This window comes from Dreissena polymorpha, chromosome 16 (assembly GCF_020536995.1).
Source record: "Dreissena polymorpha isolate Duluth1 chromosome 16, UMN_Dpol_1.0, whole genome shotgun sequence".
Taxonomy (NCBI): domain Eukaryota; kingdom Metazoa; phylum Mollusca; class Bivalvia; order Myida; family Dreissenidae; genus Dreissena; species Dreissena polymorpha.
This window is the reverse complement of record NC_068370.1, coordinates 34,256,541-34,270,902: the sequence shown is the minus strand read 5'-3', so window position 1 is coordinate 34,270,902 and position 14,362 is coordinate 34,256,541. Positions and strand designations below refer to the sequence as shown.

At 34.4% G+C, this 14,362-nt stretch overlaps 1 protein-coding gene and 1 long non-coding RNA gene across 3 annotated transcripts in view; both read left to right on the top strand.

Moving 5' to 3' along the window:
• LOC127861407 (uncharacterized) overlaps positions 1-14,362 on the top strand; it is a 132,245-nt gene that overhangs the window by 58,778 nt on the left and 59,105 nt on the right. The gene's annotated exons all lie outside the window — the stretch shown is intronic.
• LOC127861387 (histone acetyltransferase KAT6A-like) lies at positions 119-13,217 on the top strand. 2 transcript variants are annotated; one of them, XM_052399831.1, is made up of 10 exons: positions 119-930; positions 1,210-1,387; positions 2,446-2,558; positions 3,433-3,514; positions 4,016-4,084; positions 7,202-7,250; positions 8,059-8,180; positions 9,504-9,570; positions 11,482-11,635; positions 12,887-13,217. In XM_052399831.1, exons 1-10 carry the CDS (start codon positions 223-225, stop codon positions 13,025-13,027), a joined length of 1,683 nt encoding a protein of 560 aa, XP_052255791.1. In that variant the 5' UTR covers positions 119-222; the 3' UTR covers positions 13,028-13,217. The 2 variants fall into 2 exon arrangements, with proteins under 2 accessions (XP_052255791.1, XP_052255790.1); XM_052399830.1 differs by having other exon boundaries at positions 8,056-8,180.

Sequence of the window (14,362 nt, the reverse complement as noted above, 5' to 3'; positions counted from 1 at the left end):
AAATTGCTAAACACACTATTATGCATTGCAAAGAAGTCTTTATATTAATTAGTGCTCGGCTTGGTGTTCATACTGGTATCCGGTTTATTACTGACCTACTTTCGTTTTCGGTAATGTGCGAAATTTATCTATTTGGGCATGCGCATAACAGACGGAAGTTCATTTCGGCAAAAGCTTGATAGTTAAATTCTGCAAACGGGTGTTATTTTAGGTTTCTTCACGATGTCGGGTAAAGTAAACAAAGAACTGTTCATGCAGCACAAGCAATGGTGTGTAGATATGATAGAAATCATAAAGTTAAGGAAAGCTCGACCAAGTCTTGAGCGAATCGCCCACATGTTGAAACGCTCTTATGGCCTAACCGAATCGGAAACCGAGGAGTGTCTTTCGTCTCTTATGGAAGAAGGTAGTCTAACGAAAGTTGTGTTTAAAGGCGTTGTAAGTTACCGAAAACGGACAACAGGAGAGATCAAAAAGTCCCCTCAGTCTGAGGAGCATACTACCAGTCTCAGAATTATATCGGCCATAAGGAAATTAACAAAAGAAACTGGTCAACCTGTTTCATTCAAAACACTGGAGTCCTGGCTGATCTCAAAAAACCCTGAGACTAGGCTCGTAAAAAACAGGCTGGAAAATGCTATTCAGAAGCAGATAAATGCTAAAACAGTTGTAAAATTAGCAGACAATTGTTATACCTTGCCAAATAAGACAGAGAAAAGTGCAGGTCCATCCAAAGAGGATACTGACAAAGAGCAAGTTGTGAAAGAGGAGGAAACTGTTGTGGAAACTAAAGATGATGAAACTGCGGACATTAAAACTCAACTCGACCCAGAGTCAGATATAAAAAAGGAAATTACCCCTGAACAAGAAAGCATGGACATGCCAAGCGAGGAATCCTTGAAACGAGGCAGACCTTTATCTAAAAGAAAAGTAAAAAGTCATTTTGCTACTAATTAACAAGACTAGTTATTTAAATATGCTGAAAATGAAACAAGGACATAACATGTAATGATTACAAAATAAGGAAACCTCTGCACAGTAACCCCTACAGTGATAAGCTTTTAATAAATATTACAATATTTAAGCTGACCAAATCTGTACAAGATCTTAAAATGTCTTGGAAGGTCCACTCAATTGACTACTTTGCTATCCATGAATCTAAAAAAGTAAGTATACAACAGCATGTTAATGTGCATTTTTCCATTTCAGAAATTTAAGAAAACTCATGGGCCAGATTTTGAGGAGAATCCATTACAGCTGAAACGAGCTGCAAGTAGAGAAAGCACCTCTGGGGACCTCACCTGTGGTTTTTGCGCCGGAACTTCAGAAGCCAATAAAGATGGGGTGTTTGAAGACTTACTGATGTGTAAAGATTGCCACTCCAGAGGTATCAATAGAATAATTTAAGCATTAGTTTAATTTGAGGTTATTTTTCAATTTTCCTTAAATATCAGGAAAATTGTATGGCGAGAACGCATTCTAAATTCCAAAACTACATGTGTTTTTGTCTGATCTGTATTTAAAAGTTTCTGACTCTGAATTGAGCCGAAAAAAACACAAATACTTTCAGGAAATATTTAAATTGTATTTATAAATAATAAAACCTTTTGATTTTATAGATTAACACTGTTAAAAGATAAACACCATTTAATATACGCCAGGTTCATATTCATATGATAAGTTGCATTATATGAACATTTACTTAATATTAAAATTTTATAGGAAATTAATTTGAATTTTCTGTCACTTATTATTTATTTTTTGCTTTTAAACATAGAAGTACAGGGCTTAACATTAATGGTTGTCCTATTGCCCCTGGCTAGTAAAAGCTGGGTCTGGGCAAGTTATTTTATAATCTAGTTGTCCACCCGGGCAAGTTCCAAATAAAAGAGCATTTAATTTAGACTTTAATTAGACTTTAATTGCTGTAATTATTTTGTTAAATGTTCACAAATAAAAAAAGGTTTTGTGGTGTATCATTTATTTATTTCTTTAAAAATGTGAGATTTACAGTTCATGTGATATTTCATGTTTGGGCAAGTGGCTTTACGTTAAGGGCAAGCAGATCTTCTAAGAACTTGGCAAGTTGGTTTTTAGGTTAATGTTGAGCCCTGTAGTACATGTATATGCAATTGTGCATACTTTGCTATACCTCATTGAAATAAGCACTCTTCTAATAAGACCATTTTTAATAGACCTTAAAGTGGTTGTAAGAATAATAAGGGTTTTACTGTATTGTGTTTAACTGTTTAAATTTCAAATATCATCATAAACCAACTGAAGACGGCACTGAGACCAGTCCAAATAAGCTCTAAAATACAACAACAGATTCTTCCATTCACTAAATGCAAAGCAATGCACTGTAAGACAAGTATTTTGTTCTGACTGAACATCATCATGGATATCATGCTGAGCTAAACTACAAACAAATGTTGTACATTTTAGCCCACCCTTCATGCATGGACTACAGTCCGGAGCTTGCTCAAAGGGCCCTGAACTCTCCCTGGCAGTGTATGGACTGCAAGACATGTTGTATGTGCGATGGAGCAGAAAACGATGTTAGTATGATGGTACTATTCAGCAACAATAATAAGTGTTTTCTTCTCTTTGTAAAACGTTTGTAAATAAATAATGCATTATTTTCAATAAAAGTAACCTTTAATGTTCATTTATTGAAATTTTTAGAGAACCTTATTTGCTTATTACCATGTATTAAGATTTTTTTTATAAATGAGAACACTGATTTGACTCTTTAAGTAATGCTAATATATAAATAATGATGAAAAAATATTAAATTCTTTCTGAGCACTTAATTGGCCTTGTACTTATATAAACAAATCCTAATTACATTGTTGGTGTGTATCCTACATTTCAGAGTAAAACACATTTACTTGCACCAGTATTTGTATATGTGCCTTGTTAAGGAAAAACTGGGCTCAATGAATGTACGTAAAGTGTCGTTCCAGATTACTGGGCTCAATGAATGTATGTAAAGTGTCGTCCCAGATCAGCCAGTGAAGTCTGCACAAGATGATCAGGGACAACACTTTCTGCTTAATTTTGATTTTCGCAAAGAAGAGACTTCCTTTAATTGAAAAATACCAATAAGTGGGAAGATGGAGTCCCTGATTAACTCTTTCAGTGCTGGAACCGGATTTTGAAGGCCTTTGCAAACAGTTTGGATCCAGATGAGACGCCACAGAACGTGGCGTCTCATCAGGATCCAAACTGTTTGCTATTCTAATAGTATTCTTTGAAAAAATCGAAAAAAAAGCTAATTTTAGAAATTCAGCAGACAACATTTTAGCAGACAACAAATTTCCCAGCAAGCAAAGGGTTAATCTGTGCAGACTGCAAAGGCTTATCTGAGAGGACTCTTTACGCACATAAACTAAAACCAGTTTTCTCAGATTGAGGCTTTTTTTTCCCCAGGATCTCATCCTGTTCTGTGATGCCTGTGACAAGGGCTATCACATGATCTGTCACAACCCACCGGTGATGACCAAACCTAAAGGTACTGCTACTTTTAACATTAGTTTATACCACAGGGTGTATTGCATGAATTTACATGTGTACACATCCATTGCCAAACAAAGAATGTGTGTGGCACAAAATAGTATTTTAAAACTAGCTTTGTAAAAAGTAGTAGTATTTCCCAGCATTTAAAAGTTAAAGCCATTTAAAAATGTTGCACATTAATTTTGTATCAACATTTTTAAGCACATGTATTATGAAAAAAGTAAAAACTTTCTGATATGCTTGCATAAAAAAAAGATAATGAGGTATTAACAGAATACTGGCTCATTTAAAAGTGGTCCATTGAGATAAATGCACACACTACATAAAAAATTAATTGAAATTGATATTCTTAATAGCTGATTGTTTTATATTTATCATATAAAAATGTTTAAATAATGTAAAAATCATGAAATTCCTGCTATATTTCTATTAACTGATTTAAAAAAACAACTGAACTTGTTATGTGTTGCATAAACTTACATTGTTTGTGTACTAGGAAAATGGGTGTGCAGTTCTTGCAAACGGAGCCAGGACAGAGCTGCCAACAAAAATGCAACCAGACGAGGTAGTTTTTGTTTTAAAATAGTTATTTTTAAATTGTTATACATTAGTTACATGTAGCTTGAATTATTTCTATGATTAAAAATTTGGAAACTTTACATTAAATGGCACAAAGAATGTTTTCAGACTGAACCCTGGATGTTTTGTGTTATGCTGGGTGTTTAACATTATTGAGACTAACATGCACCTGGAAGATGTACCATATCAAGACTTTGAGACTAACATGCACCTGGAAGATGTACTATATCAAGACTCCAAAAAGTTTCACTTATGTTATAGTTTCCATGATGTCATATTTACCATGATGTCATAGCTTCCATGATGTCACAGTTTCTATGATTCCATGGTTTCCATGATGTCACAGTTTCCATGATTCCATAGTTTCCATGATGTCATAGTTCCCATAATTTCAACCTTCCCATGATATCACAGTTTCCATGATGTAATAATTCACATGATGTCTTAGTTTCCATGATTTCATAGTTTGTATGATGTCATAGTTTGCATGATGTCATTGTTCCTATTATGTCTTAGTTCCAATGATGTCATAGTTCTTATTATGACATTGATTAAGTCATATATATGAAATAATACTGTGGTTAGTGTAAAGAAAGAACACAACCTGTGTTATAAAGTTATATAGTTTCCATGATGTCATATTTACCATGATGTCATAGTTCCCATGATGCCATACTTTCCATGATGGCATAGCTTCCATGATGTCACAGTTTCTATGATTCCATGGTTTCCATGATGTCACAGTTTCCATGATTCCATAGTTTCCATGATGTCATAGTTCCCATAATTTCAACCTTCCCATGATATCACAGTTTCCATGATGTAATAATTCACATGATGTCTTAGTTTCCATGATTTCATAGTTTGTATGATGTCATAGTTTGCATGATGTCATTGTTCCTATTATGTCTTAGTTCCAATGATGTCATAGTTCTTATTATGACATTGATTAAGTCATATATATGTAATAATACTGTGGTTAGTGTAAAGAAAGAACACAACCTGTGTTATAAAGATACTTGTTCATAGTGCAAAATAATTGTTGAATCTGAGCACATCCCATATCAATTGCACATATTCTTGTTAGGATCTAAATAATAATTGATCTACAATTGAACTCCAAATCATTTTTTAGCTCGACTATTATATATGAAACATATATAGTGGAGCTATCCTGCTCACCTCGGCGTCAGCGTTCCCATTAGCGCGAGCGTTGGAATGTTAAAGTTTGCGTACCACCTCAAATATTTTCTATGTCCCTTGACATATTGCTTTTATATTTTGCATACTTCTTAACCAACACGACCCCAACCTATAAACAAGAGCAGACAACTGTATCAAGCATTTCGTAAGAATAATGGCCCTTTTTCACTTAGAATATGTATATTATTGATAAATCTATGTTAAAGTTTGCGTACCACCTCAAATCGTTTCTATGTCCCTTGACATATTGCTTATATATTTTGCATACTTTTTTACCAACATGACCCCAATCTATAAACAGGAACAGACAACTGTAACAAGCATTTTGTAAGAATTATGGCCCATTTTTCACTTAGAAAATGCATATTATTGATAAATCTATGTTAAAGTTTGCGTACCACCTCAAATATTTTCTATGTACCTTGTCATATTGCTTTTATATTTTGTATACTTCTTTACCAACATGACCCCAATCTATAAACAAGAGCAGACAACTGTATCAAGCATTTTGTAAGAACTATGTTCCCTTTTTATATTTACAAAATTGAAAATTTGGTTATGTTTTGTGTTTAGGTTCATGTTATTCCTAAAGTATCAAAGCTATTGCTTTCATACTTGCAACACTTTCTAACTATCATAAGGGGACTTAGCAGGCAAAGTTATGTAACTCTGACTGGCATTTTGACAGAATAATGGCCCCTTTTATACTTAGATAATTTAACATTTGGTTAAGTTTTGTGTTTTTGTCCATTTTACTCCTAAAGTATCATAGCTATTGCTTTATGACTTGGAAAACTGGCTAGATTAGGTAAGGGGACTGTACAGGGCAAGATGCAATATCTGGTTGGCATTTTAATGGAATTATGGCCCTTTTTTGTCTTAGTAACTTTGAATATTTTGTAAAATTTTGTGTTTAGATCCACTTTACTTCTAAAGTATCAAGGCTATTGCTTTCAAATTTCAAATACTTTCTTACTATGATGAGGATACTGTACCTAGCAAGTTGAATTTGACCTTGACCTTTGATTGACCTTGACTCTCAATGTCAAATTAATAAATTTTGCTTAAATTGCCATAACTTCTTTATTTATGATCAGATTTGATTCATACTTTGACAAAACAACACTTACCTGACACACCACAATGGACTCCACCCAAACCATCCCCCATACTCCACCCCAGAATCCCCCCCAAAAGATGTTTTCCCCTTTTTTTTCTTATTTATGAAAGATCATCTAATGTATGACCATACCCCCACATTATACCCCCCTCCACATACCCACCCCACCATCCCCACCCAAAGATTTTTTTTTGAAACATGGTTAAAAAAACACAAATATTTATTTATTTTATTTTTGAAGGACCGTCCAACCATCCCACCCAAGCTATTGATATCAAACTTGAAATAAATCTTATTAGTTTGTTTTATGTCTTTACAAATGTTCAATAGATTGTGGAAAATATACCTGAACTCAGAATCTTCTATAAAGTACAACTTCTTTAAAACAGAAGCGATCAATATGTTTCAATTATGATCCTCTTCAACTTAGAATATGACTGTATTACCGTGACCTTATTGAATATGAACAATTTCCCCATGATGGCTTACGTTATACTGTCAAGCACTCAAATACTCAAGCGGCTGTCTTTTGACAGCTCTTGTTATTTTTACTTATCACCAATTATTTATTCTATTAGATTCTATTTTCATCATTGATTTGCATGTACTTCCATAATGTTATATCATTTATGTCACAACAAGATCAGAAGTAAGGTGGTTTTTGCAAATCACTGATATAACTTCTGATTATTGTTGATCAAAATAAATATCAAACCTCTTGTAGACTTAGTTTTTGTACTGAATGGTACTTCAATACTTCAATGTTTTATTTTCATAAAGCTTCATTGAAAGTTTCGGATCCGGATGATTCCAAAGATGGAGAGAGCAGGTATATGTTCTTCGTTTGTTATTGGTTTTGTTGAAATCATTTCAAGTTCAAATTTTCTGAATTTATGCATTCTCCTTAGTTTGTAGCAGCAATCACTTTAGAGATTATGTTAATCATAATGAATTTTATTTAAAAGTGGTAAGGTTTATTATGAGATTTGTTGATACCGGTATGTTTAATATAAGGTATGGGCATAATTTTGTGTTGGCTTAGCCCTGTTGTTGGAACAGGAGCTTCTCATGCCAATTCAGGCTTAGTTTCTAGTTATAACTAAAAAGCTGAACATGGCAGCCTCAATCAAAATTCTTTCCAACAGGTGAGAGTCTAGTAAGTAAATTAGTGCTAGCCCTTTGCATGCTGGGAAATTTGTCGTCTGCTAAAATGTCGTCTGTTGAATTTCTTACATTAGCATTTTCTTCGATTTTGTTCAACGAATACTATCAGAATAGCAAACAGTTTGGATCCTGATGAGACGCCATGTTCTGTGGCGTCTCATCTGGATCCAAACTGTTTGCAAAGGCCTTCAAAATTCGCTTCCAGCACTGAAAGAGCTAGAACATAATATGGCTCTCATATTTTGTACTCTCAGTCATAGATTGACCTCATTAACTTTGAAATACACACACCCATTTGTATTCATATGAATGCATATATGCACACACACACACACACACAGGTTTGGGGATAATTTTCAGAACCTAGTTAGTGAGATTCAATTTTATCTGGATGTTACCAATTTCTTCAGTTCATAGAGGGGTTAAAGAAAAGCATTCCTTATTATTAATATTTTATACTACGCTATTAGCAGCAATCGAAGGGGTGAGAAGCGGAAACTGAGCATTGATGATTCGGTGTCATCGGTGAAGCGTTCTCGATCTGCAGCTTCCACATCCTCGACTGGATACGATGATCACATTCCTAGCCACACCGGTAAGCATGTATGCCAGTATCACATTCCTAGCCACACTGGTAAGCATGTATGCCAATATCACATTCCTAGCCACACCGGTAAGCATGTATGCCAATATCACATTCCTAGCCACACCGGTAAGCATGTATGCCAGTATCACATTCCTAGCCACACCGGTAAGCATGTATGCCAATATTACATTGTTTCTGAGCAAAGCTCTGATCAAGTCCTTGCCACATAAAAAATCACCTTATTATTAATAAAATGTTATTTTTATGATAAATATGGATTTGGTTTGTTTTATGCCCCCAGCGTTTATAAATGCTGAGAGGTATATAGCGGTTGGCCTATGCGTTTTTATGTATGTTCAAAGTAAATCCAAAATGAAGCGTTTCTTCAAAAATTAATAATGCTTCCTACAAAGCTTTGATAATTGAATGGATAATATGTTTGAACACTAAAAAACCTTCCCTTATCACCTGACCTTATTTGACCTTGATATTGACCTATTTTTGTTCTTAGACTAATTCTGAAAGTTTCAATTCTTTGTTAACCCAAAATGACGTGTTTGTCTAACATGAATACCACTTGCTACAAAGTTGGGAACTTGCTTGGTGGATGTCTTTAAACACTGGCAACAAGCCCACATATCCTGACTTTATTATGACTTTAATGTTTACCCACTTTTGGACTAAGACTTATTCAGAAAGGTTAGAATTATTGTTTAAATGAAAATTACTCATTGCGTCTTATGTTTTTTCTAATTTCTGCAAAGCTTTGATACTTGCATGAATGTTATCAATGAACACTCAGCACATGGCATTACCTGACCTCTTTTTGACCTTGACATTTACTTTTGGACTTGGACTAATTCCGGAGGATGAAATTCTTGGTTTACCCACATTGACCCTTTGATTCAATACTACTTACTCAATCTGTTCATTTTTACCTTGACATTGTGATTCTTTTGGATGTGGCAGTGGCGGGGATAAATGAGTGTAAAAAAGGGCAAAACTGTGTATGGTTTTCTTCATAGAGTAGTACTTTTTCAGGAATCTGGAAATGTCATTATCAGTAAGAATGATGGAAGAAAATGTAATTATTTACTTTAATTGTTTACTAAAAGTATTAAACGTCAAATGAGATTGATTGTGGAGTCTCCAAAATAATGGAATTGTTGCCAATGCATTGACTTATTAATTCTGAAAATATGATGGCTTATCTTGTAAAAGCTTCATACATTAAAAGCAATTTATGTCAAACTATCTCAATTTATCTGAAATTTAGACAACTTTCCTCACACATTGTATCAGTAGGTTGTAGATTGTTTGTGTTCTATATAGATGGGACAGTTGGAGCTCCCTGTCTTCCAACCCCAAGTGCCTCCCCGCGGCCCGGAGACACCTTCGAGTAAGCTGCCACTGTCTTTTGTTTTAATACTTGGGGAAGTTGATAAATGTACATAATATGTAATATATGTTACAATATATCACAAGATATTATTGTTATTTAATAGAAATATGTCAGCAGGTGTTTTTTTTAATCCTTTTTTTAAGAGACTTATATAGGCCCTGTCTACTATGAGAATTTCTTTAACATGATTTTCAGTAAAACAAATCATTTAGCTTGACTTTTTATCCCTGTTCCTTTCTTAGTTTTGATGAAATATAATTCCCAAATTAAGAAGGCTTGGCCGTATTGTCATATATAAAACAATCCCTGTGACATTGGACAAGTCAGGTAGCTAGAGTCATGGCATGGTATTTGTATGTTCATTACATCCTATTACCCTTGGTAATAGGGGTTATATAGGAGACACATTGTCCGTCTGTCGGTCCTTATTTGTTGGTCTGTCGGTAGATCTGTCCCAAAAATTTCATCCCATCTTTACCAAACTTGGTCAGAAGTTGTATCTAGATGATGTCTAGGTCAAGTTTGAATATGGGTCATGCTGGGTCAAAAACTAGGTCACTGGGCCACTTAGTGCGTTTTAAACTGAAAGTTTGTCTGGACCATAACTATGTCATTTATCTTAGATTTTAAAATGACTTGGTACATTTTTTGCCATCATGGCCGGTGTGTCATGCAAAAGAAGTATGTTGATATCTCCAAGTTCAAGGTCACATGTGGAGTTTAAAGGTCAAAATACTTGTCCAGACCATAACTATGTCATTTATTGTTCGATTTTAAAATGACTTGGTACATTTGTTCACCATCATGGGACAGTGTGTCTTGCAAAATAAGGACATCAATATCTCCAAGGCCAAGGTCACACTTGGAGTTCAAAGGTTAAAATGGCCATAAATGAGCTTGTCTGGGCCATAATTTTGTCATTTATTGTGAGACTTTAAAATCATTTGGCACATATGTTCACTCTCATTGGAAGGTGCGTAATGCAAAAGAATTATGTTGATATCTCCAAGGTCAAGGTCACACTTTGAGTTCAAAGGTCAAAACTGGCCATAAATGAGCTTGTCCGGGCCATAACTATGTTGTTCATTGTGAGATTTTAAAATCATTTTGCACATTTGTTCACCATCATTGGACAGAGTGTCATGGAAAAGAATTACGTCGATATCTGCAACATCAAGGTCACACTTTGAGTTCAAAGGTCAAAAATGGCCATAAATGATCTTGTATGGGCCATAACTATGTCATTCATTGTGAGATTTTAAAATTAATCGGTACATTGGTTCACAATCATTGGACGATGTGTCATGGGAAAGAATAACGTCAATATCTCCAAGGTCAAGGTCACACTTTGAGTTCAAAGGTCAAAAATGATCATGTCCTGGTCATAACTGTCATTCATTGTGAGATTTTAAAATTATTTGGTTCATTTGTTCACAATCATTGGACGGTGTGTCATGCAAAAGAATTACGTCGATATTTCCAAGGTCATGGTCACACTTGGAGTTTAAAAGTCAAAAATGGCCAAAAATGACTTTGTCTGGGCCATAACTATGTCATTCATTATGAGATTTTAAAATGAGTCTTTTCATTAATTTTGTTCACAGTCATTGGACGACGTGTCATGTGAAAGAATTCAAGAGTTCAAACGTCAAAATGGCCATAAATGATTATGGCATAATAATTCTTAAAAATCGTCATAAATTAGCTTCTCTTGTTTTGTGAAGACAGCATGCAAAATATTCTGTGTCAATGCAGCATATGGGGGTATATGTCACGTCTGTAACAAAGCTCTAGTTAATACTCGAAATGTTGCTTAAAATTAGAATTAGAGATGTGATACTTGCGAGCAATAGATCTTCTCAAAGACTGCAACCTGAGTAAGAAAAATAACAATATATTCATTTTTAGTTACGAGGTGAAAATGTCAACACTCAGTGATAGAGTAACTATTGGAAGTGACCATATAGAGTATGAAGATGCCACAAACTGGTCTATTGAGGATGTGGAGCAGTTCTTCAATGATAACGGATTTGGGGAGCATGCCCATGTATTCAGAACACAGGTAATAAATACAGAAACAAATTGTAGGCAATAAATGTTAAATTTAATGATGACTGGAAAATGATCCTGCTCAGAATAAATCTTTTGGTAAATTGACAAAATTGAAACAAATTGTTTCAGATTTGCAAATTTGTGTAGTAGTTATGATATTTGCGAGGAAACAGTAATATTTACTGAACATTAACTATGCTCTAAATTATCAATTATATTCATATTTTAAAAACCTGTAAATTATAAAGGGTAATAAACATGAAATGATTGAATAATTTGGAGAGTTCTTTTGTTATCGTTATATTTTGTGACATTACAAGGATTGCGTTTATTAAGTTTTAAATAAGCATCTCATTACATGAGAATGGATGGCTGAGTGGTTTATGTGCTTGACTTTTGCGCCAAGGGTCAGTGGTTCAAGTCCAGTTCAGGATTACTTTTGTTCTTGCTTTATTCTTATTCTTGTATTTTACTAGAGCTATTTTATAGTTCTAATGTTTACATTTATCAATTTAAAGCAATTAATGACAAACTTTAATACATGCCGAAATCTGTGAAAAGGTCCCTTTTAAATTTCAAGTAACAATAAGGTAAATGGTTTGATAAAGTTTTTGTACATGCAAATCATATTTAATTCTCTTTATAATGTTTATTGTGTATTGAACAAACATTTCTTGGTAATGATAATGACAGTTTGGATTACTTCCCTTTGTTCATTAAGATAACGGAATACTCCACTCAGTATCTACTACATATTCTCACCGTTTAACGTCTGGGGAATTATTAACTAAACTGTTGTCAAATTGATATGCTCAACAAAACTGTATTTTATTTTTTCATATTGAAGCAATCAAAACATTGAATCAAAGCAACATGTAAACATGTTGTGTTGAAAATGAAGATTTCTTTCAAATCTAAATTTGTGCATGTACATTGAAACAATTGTAATTGAGTTATGTTACCTTAGAAGCTTATTGTCATTAAGCTAATTAATAGAGGAATCTAAGTGTATTTACCCCAGTAAGTCATGAAATTTCTTTAGCTTTTGATGTTGCGGACTGCTCAGACTAATCTGGGATGACACTTTCTGCATTTATAATGCGTTTACATTACCAGTAGCCTTGTTTTCTGCATTTATTATGCATTTACATTACCGGTAGCCTTGTTTTCTGCATTTATTATGCATTTACATTACCGGTAGCCTTTTCTTTACAGACCAAGGCACATATATACTCGTATTTTCTGGAATTGTGGTTTATAGGAAGTGGATGGCCGCTCGCTACTCTTGATGAGACGGAATGATGTTCTAACAGCGCTGGGTCTCAAACTTGGACCGGCGTTGAAAATATTCCAGAAGATCTTGAGGATACAGCAGCACAGTAAAAGCGACATGTTTGACTGATAATAAGGCTGGGGCACTAGACTCTAGACTAGGCACTAATTATAGTAGTCTCCATCAGGGAATATTTGGCTTAATGCATGTGCATAAAGTGTCGTCCCAGATCAGCCTGCGCAGTCCTCAAAGGCTAATCAGGGACGACACTTTTATGGAATTTTATTTGGAAGAAACTACCTTTAAACTAAAAATAACCTTAAAAACTAAACTAAAAATTCCATAAAAGCGGAAAGTGTTGTCCCTGATTAGCCTGTGCGGACTGCGCAGGCAAATTTGGGATGACACCTAACACTCATTCATAAAGTTTCCCCAGAACGAGGCTCATATATAGGTAAATACATCATTGAACATTGTGGCTCATATATAGGTCAATACATCATTGAACATTGTGGCTCATATATAGGTCAATACATCATTGAACATTGTGGCTCATATATAGGTCAATACATCATTGAACATTGTGGCTCATATATAGGTCAATACATCATTGAACATTGTGGCTCATATATAGGTCAATACATCATTGAACATTGTGAAGATTGCAACTAACCATGCTTCTAGAAAATCATATGCTCAACCTATAATCATGTTGGGAAATCAGAGTGATGCTATAATAGAAGCTGACAAATCATAGAACATTTTGTATGGTACAACTTATTGTGCTTTGTCTGCCTAGTTCTTATATGATTTTACCCATGCTATGAAGTCTTTAAGGTTTGATTTAAAATCTATGCTAATATATTATACAACATTAAATGAAATATTACTACTTATGCTGAGCTTATGTGGTAACTTGTACTGGTACTTTGAATTTGTTGAGCGCAAAATGCCATCATGGCTAAGTTAGATCAACTTAGCACAAAGGATTCATGGTGAGATATTGTGGTGTGTGGCTCTACGGTTCGTCCGCCAACAAAAATTTCCTTTATACAATGTCTCTTCCAGAACTGCTGTCACCTGTGCAGATTTCAATGATACTTAAGTATCCTTGTTCAAATTGTTTCAGTCCACTTCATTTGAAAGATGCCAGAGCTAAAACAATATTTAAAAGTGGAAAATAACAATATTCAACTCTTAAATCGCAAGGGTCAGGGGTTTAATATTTGGTGTGTTACATTGTCTAGAGGTCCTCCACTTATTTTCTTCAAATCATTCCTGATATCAAAACTGGCAACATCCAAGGGTTCTCTTGATTTCTTTAGACTTATATATTCAATAACTTAAAGAATCTCTGTACCTGCCAGTGTCAGGGGTTAAATAGTTGGTGTGTAACATCATCTAGTGACTCCCTTCAAACATTGTTCAAATCATGCCCCTGGGGTCAAATCTTGCCACATTTCA

Bases quoted from the DNA above. Each gene is read 5' to 3' on its own strand.
- LOC127861387 (XM_052399830.1), top strand. From the start codon at position 223: ATGTCGGGTAAAGTAAACAAAGAACTGTTCATGCAGCACAAGCAATGG. The intron at 2,559-3,432 runs GTTAGTATGATG...TTTTTTCCCCAG, and splicing joins GCGATGGAGCAGAAAACGAT to GATCTCATCCTGTTCTGTGA. The intron at 7,251-8,055 runs GTATATGTTCTT...CTACGCTATTAG, and splicing joins TCCAAAGATGGAGAGAGCAG to CAGCAATCGAAGGGGTGAGA.